We start from the raw sequence: 23,356 nt of genomic DNA on the forward strand, positions 1-23,356 counted from the left end.
ATTGAAATGAAGTCAAAAGAAGCTGAGTGTTCTTTGAATCTCTTAAGATCAGGAGCTGCCTGTCTGGTGAGGAAGTGAAAATTAGTGGGTGCTCCTGTAAATATGTGTCCCTTTAATTTCTGAAATAGAGGAAACGAATCTTCTTGCCCTTAAAAATATCTTTTCATTTGGATAGTTGTTTGCAAAACACACAACCATGGTGGTATCCATTTCTCAGAAAGCCTAGGTTCATCTCTTCCTGTCATATTTTAACCCCAGCCGGCAACTAAGCACCACACAGCCGCTCGCTCACTCCCTGCCGGTGGGATGGGGGAGAGAATCAGAAAGGTAAAAGTGAGAAAACTCGTGGAGAGATAAAGACAGTTTAATAGGTAAAGCAGAAGCCGTGCATGCAAGCAAAACAAAACAAGGAATTCATTCACTACGTCCCATTGGCAGGCAGGTGTTCAGCCATCTCCAGGAAAGCAGGACTCCATCATGTGTAACGGTTACTTGGGAAGACGAACACCATAACTCTGAACGTCCCCCCCTTCCTTCGTCTTTCCCCAGCTTTATATGCTGAGCATGATGTCATATGGTATGGAATATCCCTTTGGTCAGTTGGGGTCAGCTGTCCCAGCCGTGTTCCCTCCCAACTTCTTGTGCACCCCCAGCCTGCTCGCTGGTGGGGTGGGGTGAGAAGCAGAGAAGGCCTTGACTCTGTGTAACCATCCCTGTATTATCAACACTGTTTCCAGCACAAATCCAAAACATAGCCCCATACTAGCTACTATGAAGAAAATTAACTCTACCCCAGCCAAAACCAGCACACTTTCTCACAAGAAATTTAATAAATTATAAGAAAACCTGACAATTAAGCTAAATTTAGTAAAAAAAGTCTTCATTTTGTCTGATATTTAGTTGCATATTTTATCTCTAATGTGATAAAATATGAATATATTTCATGTGTATTTGTTTTATGAAGCAACTATTTCTAGCTGTAATTTATAATGTATATTTAACCATATTTTGCAGAGTGCTTTTGGTTACAGCTTCAGATCTGCTCTAAAGGGTACAAGTCCATAATAGAATTACATCCACTTACAACAGATCTGAATTTGGCCCTTCATCTTGGAAGCACTTTATAAACATTAGCTACTGTAATTTAATCCCCACAACTCTCTTGTGTGGTAGATAAGTGTTATTATCCCATTTCAACTACATTATGAACTCTTCAAGGCCCAGGCCTTCCCTTTAAAGTTCCAAGCACCCTGTTGATGCTGTATAAATAATCATTATCATCATCATCACTATTTCACAGAGAGGATAAATGCAAGATCATAGGGAGAGTCATAGTCCCAGCTAAGATGAGAATGAGGGGTTGCTGGTGCTTATTCTTGTGCTCAGACCACCATCTTAGGCTTCTCAACATAGTTATTGATCCAGGAAAACTGAATTTACTCTTTAAAATAGCTGGGTGGCATTTGCAAATCTGAAGGCTACAAAGTGCATCATGTTTCTTTTTTGTATAGATTTTTTTTCCTGTCTTTTGTTTGTTTCTCTTATGTTCTCGTTCCTAGTGATGGGAATAAAAATCAATGAGAGAATAAAAGTAGACGATCTGAGGGTAAACATGATCAATGCTTTGGGCATATTCAGAGAATATATTGAGATGCGCTTAACTTAAATGTTGCAACTACTGTGGTATTTAAATTTGAGAGCAATGAGAGATTCAGACAATTACTTTCTAGTGCTGCATATGTTTGCTGTTTTTACAGACAGCATAGATGTTTCGGTGACTTATCCTAAGTTAATTAGCTAGAGTAGCCAGTCTAAGTTTGGCACTTTTTCACTTTCACCCTTTTTTATTTTTAGTACCAATATAAACACAACTTTGTGATGGAGAGAGGAAAGCACATTGGTGCCAAAAGTGTTCTGGATGACACCAGGTTGCTGCATTGCTTGCATGCTGCCAAATTACAGAGTGAACAGGAGTATAAGAAGGGATCACAAGAAGTGTGGTCTCAGTACCATCTGCCCATGGACATGGTGAATCTTGTCCATGCCAGGAAAGCCCAGGCCTTAGTGAGTGATCAAGATTACAGAAAGAGGCTCCATGAATTTACAGCACTCCCAGAAGACATGAAGATGAAATGGGCCAAAAGAGCCCACATGCTACAGAGTGAGGTAAAGGCTTTCCTTCAGCAATAACAAAGCTTTGCGTGACTGGCACAACCTGTATGTTGACACTGGCAGTGGTTTTAGAAAGACCATTTGGAAACGTATGTGTGTGTAACAGCAAGATATCCGATTGCTCCTCACATATGGAATATGTGTGAATCAGAGGTTCTTGTGTTATGAACCTGATGGAAAATCACTGTGGTCCATGGCACTTATTCCAGAGCTGAGAGACATACACAATCATCTCTCAGCTGTTTGGATCACAGCCAGTCAGTGGTTTGACAGCCACTGCTCTACATGCAGAATTCTTTGAGCAGAAGGTTAAATGCTCAGAGGTTGATTTGGGATATGTTAGAAGGTCATTATACCATTTATAGAAATGGTCATATCAAAGAACCAGTTCCCCAGATGTGTTCACAGAAATTGCTCATGCAAATGTAAGTTCGGACAAACTTTGATGACAGAAATGATGGAATCTCAGCACGGGCCACATCCATGCTCACTTTGCCTTAGTATGTGCCTTTGTTCAGGGACAAGCCATTGTCTGTATGTGCTTTCAAACAGATGTAGATGTTGAGTGCATGCATAAAGCTGCATGGATGCAGGCAGCTGTATTTTGCCAGTTTAGGGTCCAGTGTCATTAGCTGCTCTGTAGCAGGAAGCTCTGTTCAGGTGTTTTTCGTTTTGTAAGAAAAGAGACCAAATAATTCAGCCGGGAAGTGAAAAAGGTTGTTCAGAAAGTTATGCTAACTCTTTATAGGTCTTTGGAAAGCTGATCATTTACTGAGCTCAGGATTTTATTGCGAGACAAAGTGATGGGATATTTGTTGGATTTAGTCAGATCTGATGAGCAGGTATTAACAGATATTCCAGCTATGAAATTCAGAGTGGCAATCAAAGCACTGGAGAGCTTGTATCCTTCTTTCTTGCTCAGTGTACTTGCTATCTGGTATCCCAAATGTACTCTTCATTTCCAGAACTTTTTTGGGATATTCTTGGGATGGTATAGAAGCATTTTTTACTATTTACTGATGTGTGATTGTGGCTCACATGCTAGGAAAGTGGCATTTCCAGGGACTTAGTCCTTAGACCCTAACAGCATGTACTTCAGAGCTTGCCTACAAAGGGACAGGATAAGAGATCAGTAAGAACCTCAGCACTTGGCTCTTTGCCTTTAGACCCCACAGGTTGGGAATCCAGAGAAATGATGAAGGTGGTTTTGTCTGATACCCTCACTATCTAGTCGAGTAATGTACAACAGGCTTGAGCTAGCTGGCTGTTATGTCCTTTTGCATATAGGGGGAAAAAAATGGATAATTGGATTAAAGTCACACAATGAGCCACTGTCACTCTGAAGGAGAAGTCAGAATTGTTGGGATTGCGGGTACTTTACTGGCTTTCACTTTTTATTGGGTCTGCCTTGTTTTCTTTACTGGATTAGGAGGTAGAGTGAGCCTTTAATGTGAGTAAAGAAAGAGTAATGTGTCCTCCTAGAAATGGGGTTAATGAGGAAGCATGCACCAGATGAAATAATTAGTATTCCTGACTTGAACTCACCTCAGAAAATTATTTCAAAAGGGATTCTTTTACGCCCAGTACAAACAGGTTATTACTTACTGCTTTGAGTCATACTAATTCACTCGTGGGGCCTTCTCTTGTAACTTGCATATGATACATTATTTAATTCCTGGTGGAATGAACAAATGCAAACAGTTTGGCTTTATGATGTGATATGTGCATGGCAAATGAAAAAACTCAAAATGTTAATATGAATCAGGGAGTCTTTTTAAAAAACCTTAATAGCTGTGGATACAAAACTGATAGCTAACGATTTTCATTTTTAACAGCATCGCTATAAATCAGACCTGAACTTCATGAAAGGAGTTGGTTGGATGGCTCTGAGATCTCCGCAGATAGAAAGTGTAAAGAAGGCTGGAGAGCTCATCAGTGAGGTAACTGATAAATCTTTCATGGGATAGCACATCTGTAGGAATTGTTTACCATCAAGGCTCCTCGTTACATGACACTTACGAATGTAGCTTATCATTTCCTTTTGATGTGGGAGCCTGTTTATACAAGGTGTAAGTTACCAAGAAGCAGTACAGGAGATGCAAGTCCACTGTGTGACACCTGCTGAATATTTTCCATTCCGAATGAAACACGAGAGTATAAACAAAACATGTAGCAATAAATAAATGCAGTGAACTCCATTATGAAATTCTAAGCAGGTGGTTATGGAAGTGATATAGAAAGATCACTTGTGATATAGAAAGTCAGCACTGACAGCCACACTGAAGGGGCATTTGCCGGCTCAGTATCATGCATTAATGGAGAAAAATTATGAGCTGTCAAAAGTGTAGTGTTCGAAAGCATTTTTGCATGTGAATTTTCAGTGGGAAGTCCTTCTTGCACACACACAAAAAAAGAAGTTTGGTGCCTAGGCACCACAGCAATGATGCAGCAGCATCCCCATTCCCTAGCTGAAAGAGCAACTGAGACTAAAGCAGAAAAGTATGTTTTTAATACTGTGGCTTCAGGAAAATGGCTTTTATGTTTTACTCCAGTTATCACACACTTGGAATTGTGATATATCATTAACAGAAACATCCTGTGGTTTTATTCCTTTGTTTGTTTTTGTTGCCTCCTCCCCCTCTCAGATAAAGTACCGTCAGAAGCCAGAAAATTTGAAGTTCACTGCCGTGGTTGACTCTCCAGATTTGATCCATGCTAAAACCAGCTACCTCCAGTGCAGTGACGTAGGTTTCATTTCACTATAAGTGATCTTAACTTTTGTTGTACTATAATGCATAAAAGAATTGATCTCGACATTGCTTCCAGTATCAGTTGCATTCAAGGACTTTTGACTCCACAGAGACTGTACAAGGCTGGAGACTCTGAAGCCAGGCACAGGTACACCCTGCCTCCTGATCATCCGGATTTTATCCGAGCCCGCCAGAATGCACTTCACATCAGTGATGTAAGTAAGCCTTTTACTTTGGGGAGTTGACTTGGTAACTGTCATCAAGGAAAACAAACTTGCTTGGGAATGAAAAACTTTCATGTATATGTAGAAGCCAGGTTCTCTGAGCCTGAACAGAACTGAAAAAGCCAGAGGCTGTGGACAGGTTTGGGCTAGAGGTATCAGGAAAAGTCTGTTGATTTTTCATTTGAGAATTGGTTCTGCTTTCTAGGGCAGGAAGCTATTATTAAGGATTTCAGTCCTTCAGTATAGGTATGGTTAGTTACAAATTTAAATCTACATTTGGGTGGAGGAGGAGGGAGAATCCTCTTTCCTTGACTATATAATCTATCTTCATGAAGCTGCAACACTGTGTTGAACTGATCCCTTAGGCACAGTTGTCATCAACCTGGATGCAGCTGAATCAGTGAGTGGAATTGGTTTAAAGGGATTTTTTTTCCACATTATGCCAGACAGGGGCACTCAGTCTATTCCTAATCTACTGTTCCCTGATTAAATAGCTGTTGTCCTTAACTGTAGGGTCAGAGTGACCTTAGTTTATAAGAAGCTTTGAGTTACTTGTTTGGTGATAGGTGCTCTGTAGGTGAAAGAAACAAATAGGATTTATATTCTTTGAAGTGATAGAGGAAAAGGTAAAAAGGCAAGGGGTGATTGCACACAAATGAAAGATCAAGCCTAGACCTCTTAGCAGGGCGTAAAGTAATGATTGCATTGCTTGTACCCAGGCTGTCTTGCAGGATTTCTGGCATTTCAATTTACCTTCAAATTAAGAACCATCTAGCACTAAATTCACCAGTGAAACAGAATAATATCTTTTGAAATGTGAAGTGGATTTTGTGCTTGTTTTCATATGGTCACAAACCCCAGAAAGGATGAATCAAAGTCTTACAGAAAGCAAATTAATAAAATCAGAAAGGGACAGCCAAAAGTGTCAGCTAAGATACCATGGCTGTGTAACAGGACCTGCAGACTGGAAGCTATTATAAGAAAGCTACTAATGGAGGAAGAACCAAATCTAGAGCAATTGCTCTTCAGGATGTAAATGTATTTCGCATCTTCAAAGTCACATTAAATATGTTAGAACCGGCTGTTATTCCATAAGAGTTAATGAAGCCACATGTGGCTGGGGATAGAGACAGGGATCAGTTGAAAAGCCTGAAATAACTGGTATTGAAATTATGATGCCACGAAACCCAAGACACTGCAAGTGGATGAATCAAAAGAGAGAATAAGGGCAATATCAATGCAATATTGATGTGACTGATGCATCACAGTTTCTAATAGAAATTAAATCACATCAAAACCAACCACATTCAAGTACAAAAGGAAACCCTGGTGGCACTTTTCAGATGAGGCATTTTATCATTATAGTGAATAGAAAAGAAGTTGAAGTGCTGTAGAACTGGATCAAAACCTTGGAGATGGTACTGATGACTCTTGATACAAATAAACCCAGTAGGATAAAACATTTATTATTGCATTTATGGGACTGCATTTAAGAAACTGCAGGGGGAAATGACTGTTTTCTTCTTTTCTTTTCAACACAGAAATTGTATAAAACATCTTGGGAACAGACAAGGGCATCTGGCTATGATTTTAGGATTGACGCCATCCCGTTCCAGACAGCAAAGGCTTCAAGAGAGATTGCTAGTGATGTAAGAATTGTTCTGTTTCAAACACTTCCCAGCTCTCTTCCTGTGCCATCCCCACCCTGTAAAAATGGGTGAATTCTGACATAAGTGAACCTTGTTCTGGTTTGGAAAATTGGTGACCCAGTGAAACCAAATGCCGGTTAAGTGCAAAGATTTCCAACTAAAGGCTCCCATTAATAATGTCCAATACCAGGCTGCTCTGTTTCACTTCAAAGAGTTCTTCTTGGGAAGGAAGCATATTACGATTTAGTTAAATAAAATAGGTACTAGGCTATGAATAGTTAAAGCATGGTCTAGAATAAAGTGAGTCACCTTTGAACACAGAAGACCACAGTTGGCAAGAAAGCTGAAGACAGAGGAGCTTCATTGCTTGAGCTGTGTATTGGGTGCGCTCAAGAGTACAACAATAAGAGGACCTCTGATGGCTTTTGAGAGATGAGTGTTTTGGGCTCCCTAAGTCTTTCTACTCCTTTAAAAATTAGCACAAAGGGCATTCTTCTAAAGTGTCTTGTTAGATTAGGAGATGTAGTCTGATATCAAACAAACCCTTGGTCTTTGTGCACTACAGGAAGCATTACTGATAGCTAGGGGAGGGTAAGTTATTTCATAACAGAATTTGAAGGTAATCTGAATGTGAAAATGAGATTTTCCTCTGCAATTTCTGCAGTACAAATACAGAGAAGCCTTCCTGAGAGACAGAGGCCAGCAGATTGGATTCCTCAGTGCAAATGATGATCCCAAAATCAGGCATGTCCTCAGAGTGGGGAAACTCCAGAGCGACAACCAATACAGGAGTGGATATGCCCAAAACAGGGCACAGTTCCAGAGTGACCTCAACCAGCCAGGATTCCTCCATGCTAAGAGAAGCCAGCAGCTTGCAAGCAATGTTAACTACAGGCAGCCTTTGCACCAATACTCTTGTGATCCTGAGCAGCTAAACGTGAGGCATGCAAAGCAGGCCTACAAGCTGCAGAGTGATGTAAGTATAGCTGAGCAACGCTGTCCTTCCAAGTGCTAGGAGCTGTCTGTGGCAATGTGCTTCGCAGACCTTACCTAGCAAAAAAATCACATTCTTGAAAGAACTACAGTCTGTTTGCTGAAAATGAATAATTTATTATCGACTCTGTTGCTCTTTATATGCTCTCTCTTGAATACCCAGGGCATGCGGTTTGATTAGAGCCATACACTGGTCTATGTTTCATTCTCTCAGGTAAAATACAAATCTGACTTGAACTGGCTCAGAGGCATTGGCTGGACTCCCCCAGGTTCCCACAAAGTTGAAATGGCGAGAAGAGCTGCTGAGTTGGCGTACATTCGAGAAATGGGATTGCAGGGTGCTTCTGCTCAGTGTGGACCTGGAGTTGTAAGTAGAGTAAACCATTCTTCTCACAAATTCCAACAGCTCTGCTCTCTAGAAGGCAGACAGGCACACATCCTGTTTAATGCTTTTGAATGCTCCCTGGAGTCTACAGTTCTCCCCATTATTTGAACCGAATATGTGTACTTCCCTCATGAAGCTTTGTGGCTTTGTGTACACCTTAATTTGAAGGAACCTCTCAAGAGAATTCAGCACTGTCATGGCTGAGGAATTCCTGTAGGGACTAGGAAGTGCCACGGGATAGGATTTACTTATACTATAGGATGTGTTTCCCTTAACTTATGGATGTTGTCACATCCCCAAGTGTCCTGGTACCTCCATGGAAAGCAGAAGTAGACGCGGCAGGGACTCCCTGTACAACTCACCTTCTCTTTTCCTAATTTCAGCAAGACACATCTGTGTTGCTGTGTAATCTCCACTGGCAACTGTACTGACAGGCTCAGTGTAGACTCCTAACAGTATAACGTGTGCTGTGGGAGGCTCCCCAATACTGCGGGAGGCTCCCCAATACTGCGGGAGGCTTTTTGCAAAGGGGGAGTGCTCCAGCCTCCTCCATCTCTATCCAGCCTCAGATGCAAGAAATTACAAGCTGGGATCTTCCAGGTTTTCCTTCTCCCTGCCTCCACAGGGATGGCTCCCAATCTGCAGTGTCCCAGCACAAGAGAGCAAAAGTCCGTACAGGGAGTTTGTAGACCCTACAGTTAGGAAGCATTAAGTTACAATAAAAGAGAAGCTCTGCACTTTAAATACTTGTTTCATTTAAGTTTTAACTTTGGCAACAAGTCAAACAATAAGCCAGCCCAAGAGAAACAGGACATATCCATGATTTACATTCCCATCTGAAAAGTTACTCAGGAAATAAATTATAACTGTGGTTGAGGAATGCAGGCAGTATGTTCTTAAGTCCTACATATGATAATGATCTGATGGTCCCAGGGAAATCTACAGGTGTGCAATTCCCCTGGAACTTGCTGGTTTGCTCTTTATTTAGGGCTCAAATTAGAAATTAGGACTTGAGCACATTCAGTCCTTCGATATGTGTAGTATCTAACTTACACGAATGGCTCCATTTTTTGCACTTTTCCGTTGTAGAGATTTGCTCAGTGCAGAGCAGTAATTCAGATTTTGCTAATTTGATTGCCACTTGAGGTAATTTTTAATATACAAATATTTTTATAGAATAATTGTTAAAACCTTCTCCTGTCCACTGGCTGTCCTCACAATTTAGTTGGGCTTGATTTAACAGGACCAGTTGGAGACGGAAGGATCTCAGCAGGTCACAGTCAACCCTGATGCTTCAGAAATTCTGCAAGTCAAGAGAAGGAAAATGCAGCTGTATCAGAAGTAAACAGAAACATGACATAACACAAATAGATTTTCATCTTGTCCTGCAAATCCTGTAGCTTTTCCAGTTTTCTGGGAAGAACAACAGAAAGCATCTAAGAACTTTTTGTTTTAAAAAGCAGCCTAAACATTGCATTTATAACATCTTTCTATTTTTGTGTGGATATTTTATCACTGTATGTATTACAGAATCTGATATTTATTAAAAGCTGTAAATGAAATTAGTAGTAGGTGACTGGCAGGCTCAGCTTTATACTACAGATGAATGAACCTGATTGGTAGAATATAAAATAATTTGTAATGAATAAATCAGATGAATCTTATTCCATACTTGTAATCTTTGGAGATTTTTATGTTCTTGGATTATTGGCACCATTGACCTAACAGAATACAAAAGCGTGATTCAGGTGGTTTAACAGATGAACAAGACAAAGGCCAGTGGAAGCAAAGTTATCATTGACTAACCAAGGGCATGCCTTTTAGCAGACATCAGAGAATTTGTTCTTGATTAACAGGATGTACTCAGATCACAATTAGTTCTTCAGTCTTTTTCAAATCTTCCAAAGCAAAAAATCAGAATTAGTTTGTTAGAAAATATGGCAATAGGGGCAGCTATTGATAGATTAGGTAACTGCTTAGAGAAGGTTGTAAACCCCGGAATTCAGATGAAACGGACATTACTATTTTAAAAAATTGACTCTTCACAAACATGTCTATTCTTTATATCCTGATTTAATACCAATATCCTGTTTTTCAAATTTCTGTATAGGGTTGCAGAATCGTTGGGAAAAATATACAATTTGACTTGCAAAACTTGTGAAAACCCAAGAATTATCCAACAGCTTTAGACCCATTTTTTAAATGGTATTTAATATCCCCTACATCTCACTGGTATGAATTGAAGTTAAGCCCATATATACCATTGTAGATCTGGAGCATAATAAGTAATTATCCTCTAATCAGGAATAAAGTGGCTAATTCTAATAGTGAATTTTTTTGCTTTTTTAATCTGGAATGCATCACTGATGGAATTTGTGGTTATTTGCCCTACAGATATGCTTTTAAAAATACTTCTCCTGCCTGATCCTCCCTCCTCAGATAATTCCAATGACCGCAGTCTTGAAAACATAGGTACATGATGATTTTTATGTATGTGAAAAACGGCACTGGCTTTAGGAGCGCACACCAATAGCTTTGAGGTGTCAGGGTCCGATGAGTGCAGAAAAAACACACCTTAGCCAGGGGCATGAGGGTAAGAGGGAAAGGGTGGCAGCAGCTGAGCCTGCAGAATTTTCAGGGCTTGAAAAGCAAAACTGGAAATATTGGCAAGTGTGGTTCTGATTGATTTGGGGAAGAACTGGAGCTGCTTTGCTTTCTGATCTGTTTTGCCTACAAAATGTGGGCTTATTTCAAAGACCCCAACAGGAAAACTGTCACTGACATTCTAGCAAACGCTCTAAGGCTATTTTCAAGATGGTGATGAAGGATGCCCCATGTAGGCCATGACGAAATATCAATAACGTTTTTGGTTGAAGAGAAGGCATTTGGGGAAATGATAAAAATAAGTAAATATCTCAAGCTTACCATTTGTCATTCCAAAGCTGTCTCCTAATGAAGTGACCTTGACTCAGACCGAATTTTGGATTTAATCCAACTGAGAAATGTTGTCACCTGAGTATAAACTCCTGGCTTGTTTTTTAACCCACAGCCATCACCCCAGCTCACAAGGCCATACACATAGTAGGAGCCATTTTCTACACAAGTTAGTGGGCTTCCGGAGTCTCCCTGATGAGAAAAAGCACACATGTTCAAAACATGAAGCAAAATGTTAACCAAAATAAGAATGCTCCTCTCCCATCGTAAGACTTTGAAGCTGTAATGATGTTTTTTTCCTATGGTTTGTACCATCAGATGCCGCTCGGTTCCTGAATAGGCTTGCAGTTCTGGAACCAGGTCAAATGATACCAAACTCTTTGGATGTAAGTTTTTGTTTGTTCAAGTCTGTGACATATATCTGACAAGGTCACATGCAATTTCCCAGGCATGAAATTATCAGACATACAGAGCCTGAGCTCAGAAAAGTAAAGGTGTGATCCTTGGCATAAATGAAAGCACTGGATCTCTCCCACACCCCTCAAAAGAACTTTATTCTGAGCTGGTTGGTCTCATTTTTTGTTTTATTGGTGATTTCTATTGCAAAGTATGCTTGCAGTGGTAGTTTGCACCTCAGGAAGCATTGTCAAACTCTGCCCTATCTTACAACAGTATAAATATGAACTTGCTTCACATTTGCACTAGCTGTAATGAAAAGAAATATCAGTCCTGACTTTCCCTGCAAGTCTTAGCTCTGATAGTGAAAATCAGATTAGAATTGGTGCTCATGGCAGAGGCCATAATAAATTTGAGAGAAAAAAGGCAAGTTTTCAGGTTATTATGACAAACTGCCTCAGAAGCCAAACTTCCCAGGCTAGTCTCTAGCTTCCATAGATCTGCCTGTGGCTGACAGTGACAACATTAGCTCTAGGGATATACATCTCAAACTGTACTGAAGAAAGACGATGGCTGTTGAAATACACTGATGGGAGAAAAAGATACATGTGCAGCACCCTGCCAAAGCTATTACTCTGCGCAGCCTGACTATTTACACAAAAAATTAGTGTTCAAATACAGAAAAAGCAACAGACCTGACAAGAATCGGCTCTGGGTCTCTGAAGATTTCCTGCACAAAACATGCTTTCATCCAGTATGTGATCGTATGATCTGGGTGCATTGCATTTCCTTTGCGAAATCAGCTTGACATTGGCATCTAACAGCTGACGGGATACTTCATCTACAGGATGTGCACCAAAAAAATGGCGTCACCTTCCTCCCAATCCTGTTACATGTTGTCTTTGTTCAAAATAGGAGCTTGCTTGCCATTTGGATAGGAAAGGGGAAGAGCAGGGGGGATGCATGGGCTAGCCTGGGAAGAAACGAAGTATCTATCTGAAATGATAAGGGTTAGAGTTGGAGCCTGGAAGCTTCACTCAGGACACCGAGTTGTTGCCTGAACAAAAGCAAAGTCAGGTATTCAGAATTTGGGTCCGGCCAGCTCTACCCATGTAATCCAGCTTTTCAAAGGTGCTGGTTGTCTGCAGGTCCCGTGGGTCCCAACGGGACTTGGAGCTGCTCAGCACTTCTCAGACTGGTGCCATTAGATGTTTTAACACGCAGGCTAATGAAACAGTTGAAAGCTGAAAATCATACAATATTTAAGGGCAATGATTAGTTATAGTGAATCTAAAGACATAACTTGACATCTAAAGGCAATAGCCAGAGTTTCAAAGCACTGCATCTGTAGATAATTAAAGGTGGTTTATAAGTTTGGTTCTGCTTGAGTTTCAGGAAATATTCCATTTCTGCAGTGATTTCCTGAAATGCTAATAATAGCTCTGCTCAAAGAAGGAGCCATCTAGTTTGAACACGTACAGGGTACTTGATATTCTTTGTTGGGGAAAAAAAAATTTTCCCCGCACCCTTTTTAAGAGAGACTTTTTATTTGGACCTTTTAAAAAATGTCCATTAAATTCTGTTGGTGCATTCTGATCAAATGAACACGCTTGTCTCTTGTGGACTTCAATGAGAATTACATCAGAAGGGAAAATTTGGTCCTATGTATCGCATCAGGCTGTATCAGTCACAAAGCACTAGGACACCTACTGCAGCCTCAATGACACATTTTCCTTCTGTGGTTGCTTTACAGCAACACATCAATCAGAACATGAGAAAATGCATTTTTCAGAAAATTGCCATTATCTTTTTTTAAGCATAGTAATTTCTCCCCTTAGGATTTACTGCGGGCAAGAAAGGTTTTGGATAGAGCTGGTTGAATTTGAAAAGCTTTGGATTTTTTTTATTTTTCAGCGCATCTGAAGATCCAGATGCTGCTTCTGAAAAGCTTTATCTGACCCAATGGGCTGGAAAACCACGTGAAAGTTCCCATCTTTCTTGGTCCTGTCTTGAAACACACAAACTATACAATAGCCTCTCTCTTGATACCTTCTTGCTTCTATTGCTGGCTTCAGATGAAACCATGACATGGTGTGTCAGGTGATAAGCAAAAAAAAATGCATCGGGGATTTTTTCAGAACTCTGAAAGGTTTGGTTGGTCTAGCAGTTGGAGATTTCTGCTAATGAGTAATTTCCAGGGCAGGGTTTTGCTGTCCTTAGTTTTGAATTCCATGTCTTGGTTTCACTAAGTGCCTAGGTCTACATTTGGGTCTGGCAATTGCTACTGAAAGTACCAGCCCACCTTGCCATGGAAGTACCCACCAAAATCCAGCTAGCCCATAAATACCTGTCTCTGTTGTGCCCCATCCAGAAATGAAGCAGTCAGTCCCAACAGGAAGGAAGAAATTAGGCAGACATGCTGTTTTCACATACTTCGTTTCCACTGCACAGTGACCATCAACTGGCTTCAATTTAAGTAGGGCTGGAGAGAAGATAAACAACAACAAAAAGTATTTGTAGCTAATTTTAATCCCTAACCATCATTGTCAGTCTGTGACTCAACCCTCTACAAAGCTGCATACACCTGACATCCTACTTGCACTACATGCTGGACCTGCCCCTATTTTTTTACCTCCTCCCACCAGTGACTTCTGCCTGCCCATCACAATTCACATCCCAAAGATTCAAATGGGTCTAAACCACAATTTAGCCTAATTATTTCCAGAATATATTCTCAATGGGAATTTTACACTGACTTTAGTTGGAGAGAGGCGCTTCAAGCAACTGAGGTTGGAGGTGAGCCACATGAATACTCAATAAAAGGGATTTACCAATATCATTGTGTGGGACATCGTCCTTCTGTATGTATTTGTAATGTACGATGATCTTCTCCACATCAAATATTTGCTCTTGATGCTCTCTCTTCTTGAGGTCTTGCTTTCCAAGGGCTACTTGGAGATTTTCTGCTGGTTGGCTGCAAAAAAACCAGTAAATTACATGCAGACATTGTCTATCAGTGTTGGTGAAAACCTGCATCTTTGGTATCTGGAAGTCAAAATATTGCTTCCTGTTGTAGAGCATGGCCAGATTTCCTAAGATTGTTATAGGAGAGCTTAGTCAGGGAAGTGGTGGTGGTGGACAATACATATGCTCTTAACTTGTTGCAGTGATGAAATAAAATGATTTAAAGCTGCATGAATACTCTTTTCTTTGCATTTTGGGGCAGAGTAGCAGTGTGCACACAGTCTGTTACTGTGGCTGTGATGATGAGTGGTAACTCACAGAGCCATGGGAGTACAATTGCTTGCCATTGTCTGGGCATACTTAAAATCATCTGTGCTGGAATAATCTCCAGTGTGTAATTTACTAATTTCCAAGGATAGTGGTTTCCAACCTGTTCAACAAAAATGTTGAAGGAAATGTCATATTCTAAGCTAGCTGGCACATAAACAATTGAAAGTGAAATATTTTGGCTGTTGTGGAGATCTTAATTATGATGCAATATATGATGTTGCTTATGGTATCCCAATATCCCCTGAGGTTTTCATGGAGTCCTTCTTTCATACATTGCAAAACTATGTTACATTCTTCCTTTTTTCCTCTCACACAACTATTTTAACTTATTTTAGGTGAGTGGGGGATAAGTTTAGTTTGTTATTCCAGCAAACACCAATTTTAAGTACATCTATATTTTCATGTATGTGTTCATTTTTTCACATATATGTTTTCCTTTCAATTTGATTCCCAGCAATCATTTGGATTGCAAATAATTTGGATTCCAAACTGTCTTTAATAACCATCCTGATTTTTATACGTTTATCTACCCTAGGCATAGGACATGCACATACTCAATGCAGTGCCCAGCAGTAAGAACCCAGCATGCTTTAATTAGCACTCCACCACAGAAATGTCTGCTCCTTTTTGAAGTCTTTATCTGCAGAGATGCCATCCAGGGATGTTTGCCAGCTGTAGTCTTAGCTCCACCATAGATCCTCTTGAGTGTCCTTTGAATTTCTGGTTGTCCACATGTTTCGAATATTTCATTTGATACAGGTGGGTCTGTTGGGCTGTCTGTTGGCCATGGGCTCTCTTCAGCTGCATTAGAAGAGACAGCAGATGTATAATGCAGAGATAATATCAGACCGGAGGAGTTAAGTAACAGGGGGTCACCTGCTGCTCTGGAGCACCTACACGCTGCCAAACAGCTCACTTCTAATTCTTTACCTGTTCCTGAGCAGGGTGAAACATCACAGAAGTCCCATTCCACTTTGTGATTTTTTCTGATGTAGCACCAGGGTTTTTCATCCTCATCGGGATTCCTGAAGGGAACAGTTGAGAGCATCAGCCCATGGGAATGGGGAAATCTCCACAAAACCAGCACAGGAGCTAAGGATGCTTAGGGGAGCAGCCTCATGCTCCCATATGACAGCTAAACTTCCAAAGGTACTCTTTCATAAGATTTGACAAAGAAGACACCTGAGATGAGGGAGTGGGACTTCTGCCATTTTACTATCCCCATACCTATCTTAACCCTAAGAAAAATGAGGGACTGATTCGGGGAAATGAGGGCTGCTTCTGGAAGCCTCACATCAGTACAGTGACTTAGGGAATACACCTCTAACATCCTGGTATTTTATAGACAGGCAGTGCCTAGAAAGATGCGAGATCTTAACACCATCAGTTTGCCAAATTCATGAGCGGTTTGTCCTCAGTGCTTTCTTTGATATAGACCTCTACAGTTCCTTCTTCAAAATATTACCTGCAGAAGTTATGTTCACCAATGCCGTAAGAGTTAGCATCCTCCATAAAGGCATTAATAGGGTAGTCCAAGAGAATATGGGAATTCCAGTGCAGGCAGGTCTTGCCATTCACTGCTTGGTTCACTCTTCCTCTGTACGTAGAGGAGGCCTCTTCATAACAATCATCCAGTCCTGTAAGAAGACAATGCTGATATGAAAATGACTTTTGTGTTGTTCCTTGTCCAAAGTGGTTCCTCTTCCTTGCCCTACGTTCATTTTATGGAGGATCAGAAGGACCTACTGGGTCATGCAATGATATCCCTTATCCTACATAGGCCAGAAATAAGAGTTATGTCCCAACATCTGTCCAGCTTGAAGCTTGATTGACTTCAAATGCCTGAAACCTCTTTGCAGGGTAAAGACCTAGCAGCTAAGAGGTGTCTTAATGCCAAAGCAGAATCTCTCCATCAGTTCTGGGCAAGAAATGGTATCGGCAGGATTAGACAGAAGTGGGCACAGAGCTGCTATCATGCTAGGACAATGGATGTGCCAAAAGGAAAGTTGTGGGGTTGTGAACCTAACCTGTAGGTGAGGTGGAGGAAAAGTCACCTGCAGTATGGAGCAGGTAGTGGTACATGGAGTTTGAAGTACAATCAACTTTTAAAAGAGAAAGAAACAAATCCTTCTCCTTGGAAACATGTGTGGGGTGTGGTGCCCATGGTGGTGCTGCAGAGGCAGAAGGCTCTCCATGCAGGCTGAGGTAATCCCATGCCCTTGGCCACCCATCTGTGTGTCAGTGGCTGTCCTCCCAGCCTGGGGAGTCACAGGCAACTGGACATGAATCTTCACTACATCAGCTTTCGGCTGTTTAAGGAAAGCCCAACGTTTCTTCTCCATGGGACATGTGCAACCTCTGGGCAATGTGTGCTCGCTCATTATATAACAGTGGGACCTTGCAGAAGCACACTTAGAAAACATCATTATGGGAACTGTTTTGAGGCCCTTTGCTGATGATGGCTGCAGAAGTCAGCCTCTTCCTCCGACACTGTCCCTGAGCAGGCCAGTGCCCTGGGTGCAGTCAGGTACTTGGTGCGATGACGGCATCAATAAGTCTGACTGCAGGGTGAAGCCAGCCCTTGGCTGGCTGGAGGCTTCACCCCTACCCTCTCCCCTGGAGCTGTGACATACCGATCTCACAGAATCTCCCTCTGAAAGGTTCGGGGCACTTGCAGGTGAATTTCGATCTGATTCTGTGCCGTATGCAGGTACCTCCATTTTTGCACGGGTTTGGTCTGCACGGTGAAGATGCTGGCAACACGGAAAACACAGAACAGCCTTGTCACTCTGCTTGAATGTGATACAGCCACTTGCATGCCCGATGGAAACTGGGGAGAGCTCCCACTTAGCCTGTTGGTTTCAAGTCCTTATGAACTCTTGAAAAACACTTACTGCTGGGGGTCTCACCAGTGAGTGAACCACCACCCTGTAAATCAAGCATGACTCATCACTGACCAGCCCCACGGATGGGAGCCATAGCAGACTCAGGCTGAATGACCAGGGCAGGACCACCCTCTGTGGTGGGCCGCATGTAATGTCCCACTGCTGACCGTCTGTGCTGAGGCGACCTTGCTGTGCTGTCCCCACCGCAATTCACTCTGTGCCCCGCTAAGCAGAAGCCTTTTCTGATGGGGCTGTGCTCACCTTGTTGGCAGTCGGGCATCATGTAGGGGTGATTGCAGCTGCACTGAAAATAAGGTGGGGTTAATGTAATCAGGCAGTCTCCCCCGCGGCACCTCTTCTCCAAACACATGTCCTTCACTGTGGAAAAAAGGGACACAAGGTTCTCCATCAGCATTTGTGTATGCACAAGAGCTGTGCCCTCGCAAGGATCATGGGAAGACACGCTTTCCCCTGATGCTCTGAGGAGGCTTTCATCTGTCTGGTGTGGACTTGGGATTTCCCTTCTTGTTCAGATTATCTATGGGAAAAAATCCGCAGGACCGATGAGCAGCTCACCATTGCCCACCTGGCAGGGGATATAGGAGTGCTTTCTGCACACCTAAAGCCTATTTTACTGGATACCACTTTAGACAGACTTTGGTCTGGACAAGGAGCTAAGCGTGAGACCTATGAACATGACTGTGGTGGGCTGTCAAAACCCTCACCCCAGCAAACAGTGTGTTTATAATGCCCTAATTCTATTGACAGAGCTGTAACAATAACATTAGTTGCCAAAATCAGGAGTGTAAGTTAGCAGAAGAATTACCTTTCTCGCACGTAGTCCCAGCATACGGCTTGGGGCAGAGACAGCTGAAGCTTCTTCCTCTGTTTTCACACCTACCGTTGTTCTTGCAGGGGCTGGAGGAGCATGGGTCTGCTAGGGTAAGGATGGAGATCTGTTAGTTTAACTTTCAGCTTCTCCACCTCCATCACCTGCTTTTTATTCTCACGTTTTCTGGCTGCAGAAGGCTGCCTTCCTGGCCAGAGCATCCTGTGTAACAGGTACCACATTTATGCATCAGCTCATCAGCTGCAGGAGCAGCTATGAATTGCTGCAGAGCCTATTGCAAGCTGTAACAGCTTGCGGCTTTGGGTCTGGAGCTCCTCAGCTCCCTTTGCCATGTCTACGATGGAGCTGTAATGGGGCAAGTCCCTTCCTTTGCTCAGGGTCAGATTTGCTTCTATGGCAGGAGCAGAAGCAGGTGCCTTAAGAGCCAGAGCTGGCCCTGGGCATCTGCTTTCATACACTTAGTGTGGAGGGGTCTGGATTTGGCATTGCCCTGGTTGCAATGATGTGGCACTAAATCTCCCCTGGAAAAGCCATCCACCACCATTATACTGTATAATACCCCTGGGTGGCTATTGCTGCAAGGGAGCAGGCACCTCATGAGAGTCACCTGAGTGCCGCTCCTTACACCACGCTCAACGTCTCCGCTCCAGTCCAGGCTGCCAGGAGCAATTGGTGTTGGGGACAGCCGCATACCAGCTCTGCTTTCTTTGTACCAGGGGATAACCCAGGGGATGTTACAGGCAACTTCCCTGTCTGTCCTTTTGTGTTCCCTGAGCAATCTCAAGGATTCTTTCCTGCTCTCCAGAAGTTTGGCAAAACAGAAAAAGAAAAGAAAAGAAAAAACTCTGCAACTGAGAAAAAAGAAAAAAAAAAAGGAAACCTGCTCTGCATTTGGTTCCCAGCATAAATACAGAACATATATCCCATGAAAACAGCAATTACATCTTACAGTGTCTATAGGCAAATAAGACTGTGCTTTTTTGTAGTAGCAATCAGAAATGTTCTGCATGATCAGAATCCATCCTGTGAAACCCAGAGATAAAACACAGGCTCCTTACAAGAGAAATACAAAGGAGAACACTGCAAACAATCCTCCTAACTCATCCCTTTGATGCAGGCATTTTGAGAGCAGGCTGGCAGCCGAGGCCTGCCATGCTCACACTGCAGGCGCAGGGTTGGGATTTTACCCCTTCCTTGCCTACCTGCCCACCCCTCAGAGGTACCTTTTCTGGTATCGCTGTAGCCAAAATATGCCTCAAACCAGTCAGGGTCCTCTGAGGGCTGCTGCTGGCGGAAAGGATCCTGCTCCATTTGTGTGTACTCATCGTAGTACTCGTAGTCGTCAGCCTCATCTGCAGGGAGGGGTGAGAAGAGGGTAGAAGAAGAGAGGAATTAAAACTTCTAGAAGCAGAGAAGGTATGTAAGAATTTATTCCCTGGGATGGACAGTCCTTTTCTCCTTCAGCTCATTTGGGATGTCAGTGGGTCTAGAGATTGCGTCATCCTGAGGACCAAAGGTGCCGTTCAGGTCTTCCTTAGCGTGGGCAGAGCTCACCCAGCGCCCGGCATGGCCACCCCTGGGCACCGCTGGCCCCAGCTCTGCCCTCGCTGCTGCTCCTGCAGGGCGCTGGGGCTCTGGCTGCTCAGCCGGCTCCTGCGGTGGCAGCTGGGACGCCCCGGAAGGGTCACGAGTGGGGGGGCTCTGCAGGCATGGGCACAAGGCCCCTGTGCAGCACCACAGCCAGGGGAGATGCTGATGGCTCTTGCCAGCACAGTGAGAAAAGGAGATCTGGATTCCTACAAGAAGGGGTTTTCTTTCTGCAGCTGCTTGGATCACCAGCATCACCGCTGCTGCAGCGTGAGGCAAGACCTTCACTGGTGCACAGGTGCCTGCTGCGTGTGGGGACACAGAAACCCATTTCGAGGGAAACCAGAGGGGAGCGAGGGCCCGAGGCACCTGCACACTTATGTGGCTCCCTGTCCACAAAACCCCTTTTGAGGAGCGAGGGCCTGGCACAGCAGACACGTGCTGAAAAGCCCATCCTTGTCTCAGTGGAGCCTGCAGCCTCCCGGCAGCCAGCATCCTCCCTGGGAGCCTGTCGCCGGCGGGACCTGCAGCTTTGCCTGCCTGCGTTTGGGGGGGCCGGCTGATTAAAGCGGGCTGGCAGCTCCTTGCACAGGTATGGCTGCTGCCGGTGGAAGGCACTCCGGTGTTTCAAAGACAAGCTATGGTAATGAGCAAAGCTAAGCTTCGTACAGAGACATTTTAAAAAGCTCTCCCCTAGGGCCGGACCAATGGCCCCATGGATAATGCTCTGCCTTGAACTGATTATCAACTGCATTATCTTAGTTTTCTCTCCTCATTCATTCGCTTGCAGCCTTTATCTTTATTCTTTCTTTGCTTCTGGAAAAAAAAAAAGAAATTCCACTTTTGTACAATGGGTGTTTTATATTTCATATTAAAATAGAACCATCTTTTTTTCTTCTTTTTTTTCCTACATGCCAACTCTCGTTTCTCACCAAAAAAAAAAAAAAAAAGAGGAAAGTTTCAGGTCATTTATTGCCATGTCAAGTCAAGACTCCTTTTCCTCAGCTCATTATTTCCACAGGAGCTGAGTCTCGACAGTGTGCAAGTGTTGCAGAAGTGTGTGCCTTGCTGAGGAACAGAAGGATCTCGCTGGAAGATAAGGACATTGTCTACAGTGAACAAAATTAAATTTAATGTGATGTAGTTAAGAAAGGAAAACAAAAAGAGGGTTTTGCCTGAAATGCAGCCTGCAAGCTCACTTTGTCGGAGGGGAGATTTTGCAAGCGGACTTGAGTTTGAGGGAATTGTCTGAAGGAGTCTGATTTTGTTTCCCCTGTTTATTTTCAAAATCTTAGTGGGGAATGTTGGCTTTTATTCCACAGATGCTTTAAAGAAGTATTCTGAAAGGTAGCCCTTTATATAGAAAAGATATACCTGTTAAAATTTATGAAGGATGAACAGGGGAGTTACGGCTGCCAAAAGCAGACTACAAACACGCCCAGCATGCTTTAGAGAGGCTGGTGAGGACTCTCTTGAGTCGACAGAGGGAAAACAAGTGCTCCAAATGAGCACAAATAGCTAAGCCATTGTAGAAGCATCTACCATGATTTTTAGACCAACTGCTCAGTGTAAGTATGGTGTTAAGAAATGATGATACTGTCACTTCAGTTTGTTACATTGGCATAATTTCTTAGCAATGGATTAATCATTTATTAACAACACTTATGAAATTACTTGTTGACCCATTATGAACTATTTTAAGTGCATCTCTGCAGTAAAACCCAAGTTGACCAAGATGCAATTCATGTTTTGCAGGACGTCTGCTTCTGGCGGCTCTGCGAGGTGGAGGAGCACAAACCCCTGTTTGCACTGATGGGGCAGATGACCCCGGGCAGATTTGGGACAGGCTAATGCACACCTGAGGCCAGGTTGGCACCCGGCAGCCCTTGAGGAGGGCACTTCCAGGTGGCCAGGGCTGAGGTTGAGTGGGCAGCACCGAGCAACCCCCTCATGGGCTGGCAATTGCCATTAAGTGGGACTTTATGACCAAGCCGTTGAGTTAAGGGCACATGCAGAAAGGGCTCGGAAAACATCAGCAAACCCTTTTGGGTACGCTGGCCCCCCGTGTGAATAGTGGGAGTCAGGGCGCTGAGCTGCCTGGCCAGGAGACCAGCCAAGGTGACATGAGAGTGCAGCCGATCCGAGAAATCACCAGCTTCCCTGCTTTCTCCATCTACATCCCTCTTTATGAAACTGTGTAACAGAAATAGCTTCTATGGGTCACGTGAGTGATGCTTCCCATCTCCCAGCTGCTCCGTGTCCTCCCCAGCCGCACAAAGCAGTGAAAAACAAAGAACAGAAAACCCTGGCTTGGGTACATGACATCAAACTAAAAGATGTCTTCTTTTTTATCATTGCTTCGACACTAAATAACTATTTGGCTTCCACATCTCTTATTTAAGAAGTGCTCCCATTCCATTTTTTTAATTATTCATAACAAGCCATAGGTTTAGTAAAGCAAAAACAACAGTTTTTTTTATCTGAGCACATAATTAACACACAAAGTCTGATACACTGGTTGATTTAAACGTATTACTAAATCAGAGTGTTCATTCTTCATAAGTGCTGGAAAACCTTAACATGCTTAAAAAAAGCAGTGATCTGACATTTGTCACTGAAATGTGACTATTACATGAAATTAAATTAGACATCCTGCATGCAAATTTTCAAAGAATAACTTTCCTCTGTGTAGTACAAAAAAATCCCCCCATAATTGATAGGCAGAGATTGACTTTTAAAGCTTCAAATCAGCTTTGAGGTCTGGGTGATCTTTTAAACTGTTCAAGCTTTCATCTGCAGTTTTTCACATTGCCAAGACCTGTCAATCAAGCGATGGATTTCTGATCAATATCCCCTTGTTCATTAGCTTACACGGGCTCTCTCTTATGGAGAGAACAGATACCCCAATGCCGGCAGTCACACTGTTTTCAAAACCTTCGCTGGATCAAGTCATGACTAATGTTCTGAGTGGGAAAGTGATGCATTAGGATGCCATCGAGTGACCTGAATTGCGAGGTAACTTTGTTGGACTGCAGTTGTCAAGATGAGTGATGTGCAAAGTTAAAGCCTATTGCCAACACGCATCAAGAGTGCCAGAAAGTACCCAGCGTTTATTCAAGCTCTCTGAACCTCTGGGGATTGACTGAAATTTGGCCTAATTCAAGCAGGATGAGTTTTCCTGCCACCTTTCTAAATACTTTTTGTCTCCAGCTCTGAGAATAATGTAGTGTTATTTTT

General features: G+C 42.8%; 2 protein-coding genes across 5 annotated transcripts in view; one reads left to right on the forward strand and one right to left on the reverse strand.

Annotated features, from left to right (window-relative positions):
• Positions 1-9,835, forward strand: part of NRAP (nebulin-related anchoring protein) — a 54,486-nt gene extending 44,651 nt beyond the window's left edge. For all 4 annotated transcript variants that reach the window (XM_009325944.1, XM_009325945.1, XM_009325947.1 and 1 more), the window contains 8 exons: positions 1,855-2,166; positions 4,008-4,112; positions 4,818-4,916; positions 5,033-5,137; positions 6,688-6,795; positions 7,460-7,771; positions 8,003-8,155; positions 9,417-9,835. In XM_009325944.1, coding sequence (XP_009324219.1) covers positions 1,855-2,166; positions 4,008-4,112; positions 4,818-4,916; positions 5,033-5,137; positions 6,688-6,795; positions 7,460-7,771; positions 8,003-8,155; positions 9,417-9,518 — 1,296 coding nt within the window. In that variant the 3' untranslated portion in view covers positions 9,519-9,835. The remainder of the gene's footprint in view (positions 1-1,854; positions 2,167-4,007; positions 4,113-4,817; positions 4,917-5,032; positions 5,138-6,687; positions 6,796-7,459; positions 7,772-8,002; positions 8,156-9,416) is intronic.
• Positions 9,494-22,770, reverse strand: HABP2 (hyaluronan binding protein 2). The gene is made up of 12 exons (XM_009325943.1): positions 22,752-22,770; positions 19,756-19,884; positions 18,509-18,619; positions 17,944-18,060; positions 17,431-17,550; positions 16,263-16,434; positions 15,728-15,822; positions 15,352-15,598; positions 14,335-14,477; positions 13,851-13,985; positions 12,199-12,344; positions 9,494-11,299 (listed from the first exon to the last, which is right to left on the reverse strand). Exons 1-12 carry the CDS (start codon positions 22,768-22,770, stop codon positions 11,123-11,125), a joined length of 1,611 nt encoding a protein of 536 aa, XP_009324218.1. The 3' UTR covers positions 9,494-11,122.
• Between the last annotated feature and the right edge of the window lie 586 nt (positions 22,771-23,356).

Source organism: Pygoscelis adeliae, unplaced genomic scaffold, assembly GCF_000699105.1.
Source record: "Pygoscelis adeliae isolate BGI_AS28 unplaced genomic scaffold, ASM69910v1 Scaffold4, whole genome shotgun sequence".
In the NCBI taxonomy this organism is placed as follows: Eukaryota; Metazoa; Chordata; class Aves; order Sphenisciformes; family Spheniscidae; genus Pygoscelis; species Pygoscelis adeliae.

What these genes read in the sequence shown, in the direction of transcription:
- HABP2 (XM_009325943.1), bottom strand. An exon ending in ATGGGGCACAACAGAGACAG is followed by an intron (nt 12,345 to 13,850) that starts GTATTTATGGGC and finishes CACATCCTGTAG; the next exon opens with ATGAAGTATCCCGTCAGCTG. An exon ending in CCAGAGCCGATTCTTGTCAG is followed by an intron (nt 11,300 to 12,198) that starts GTCTGTTGCTTT and finishes TTTTCTCATCAG; the next exon opens with GGAGACTCCGGAAGCCCACT.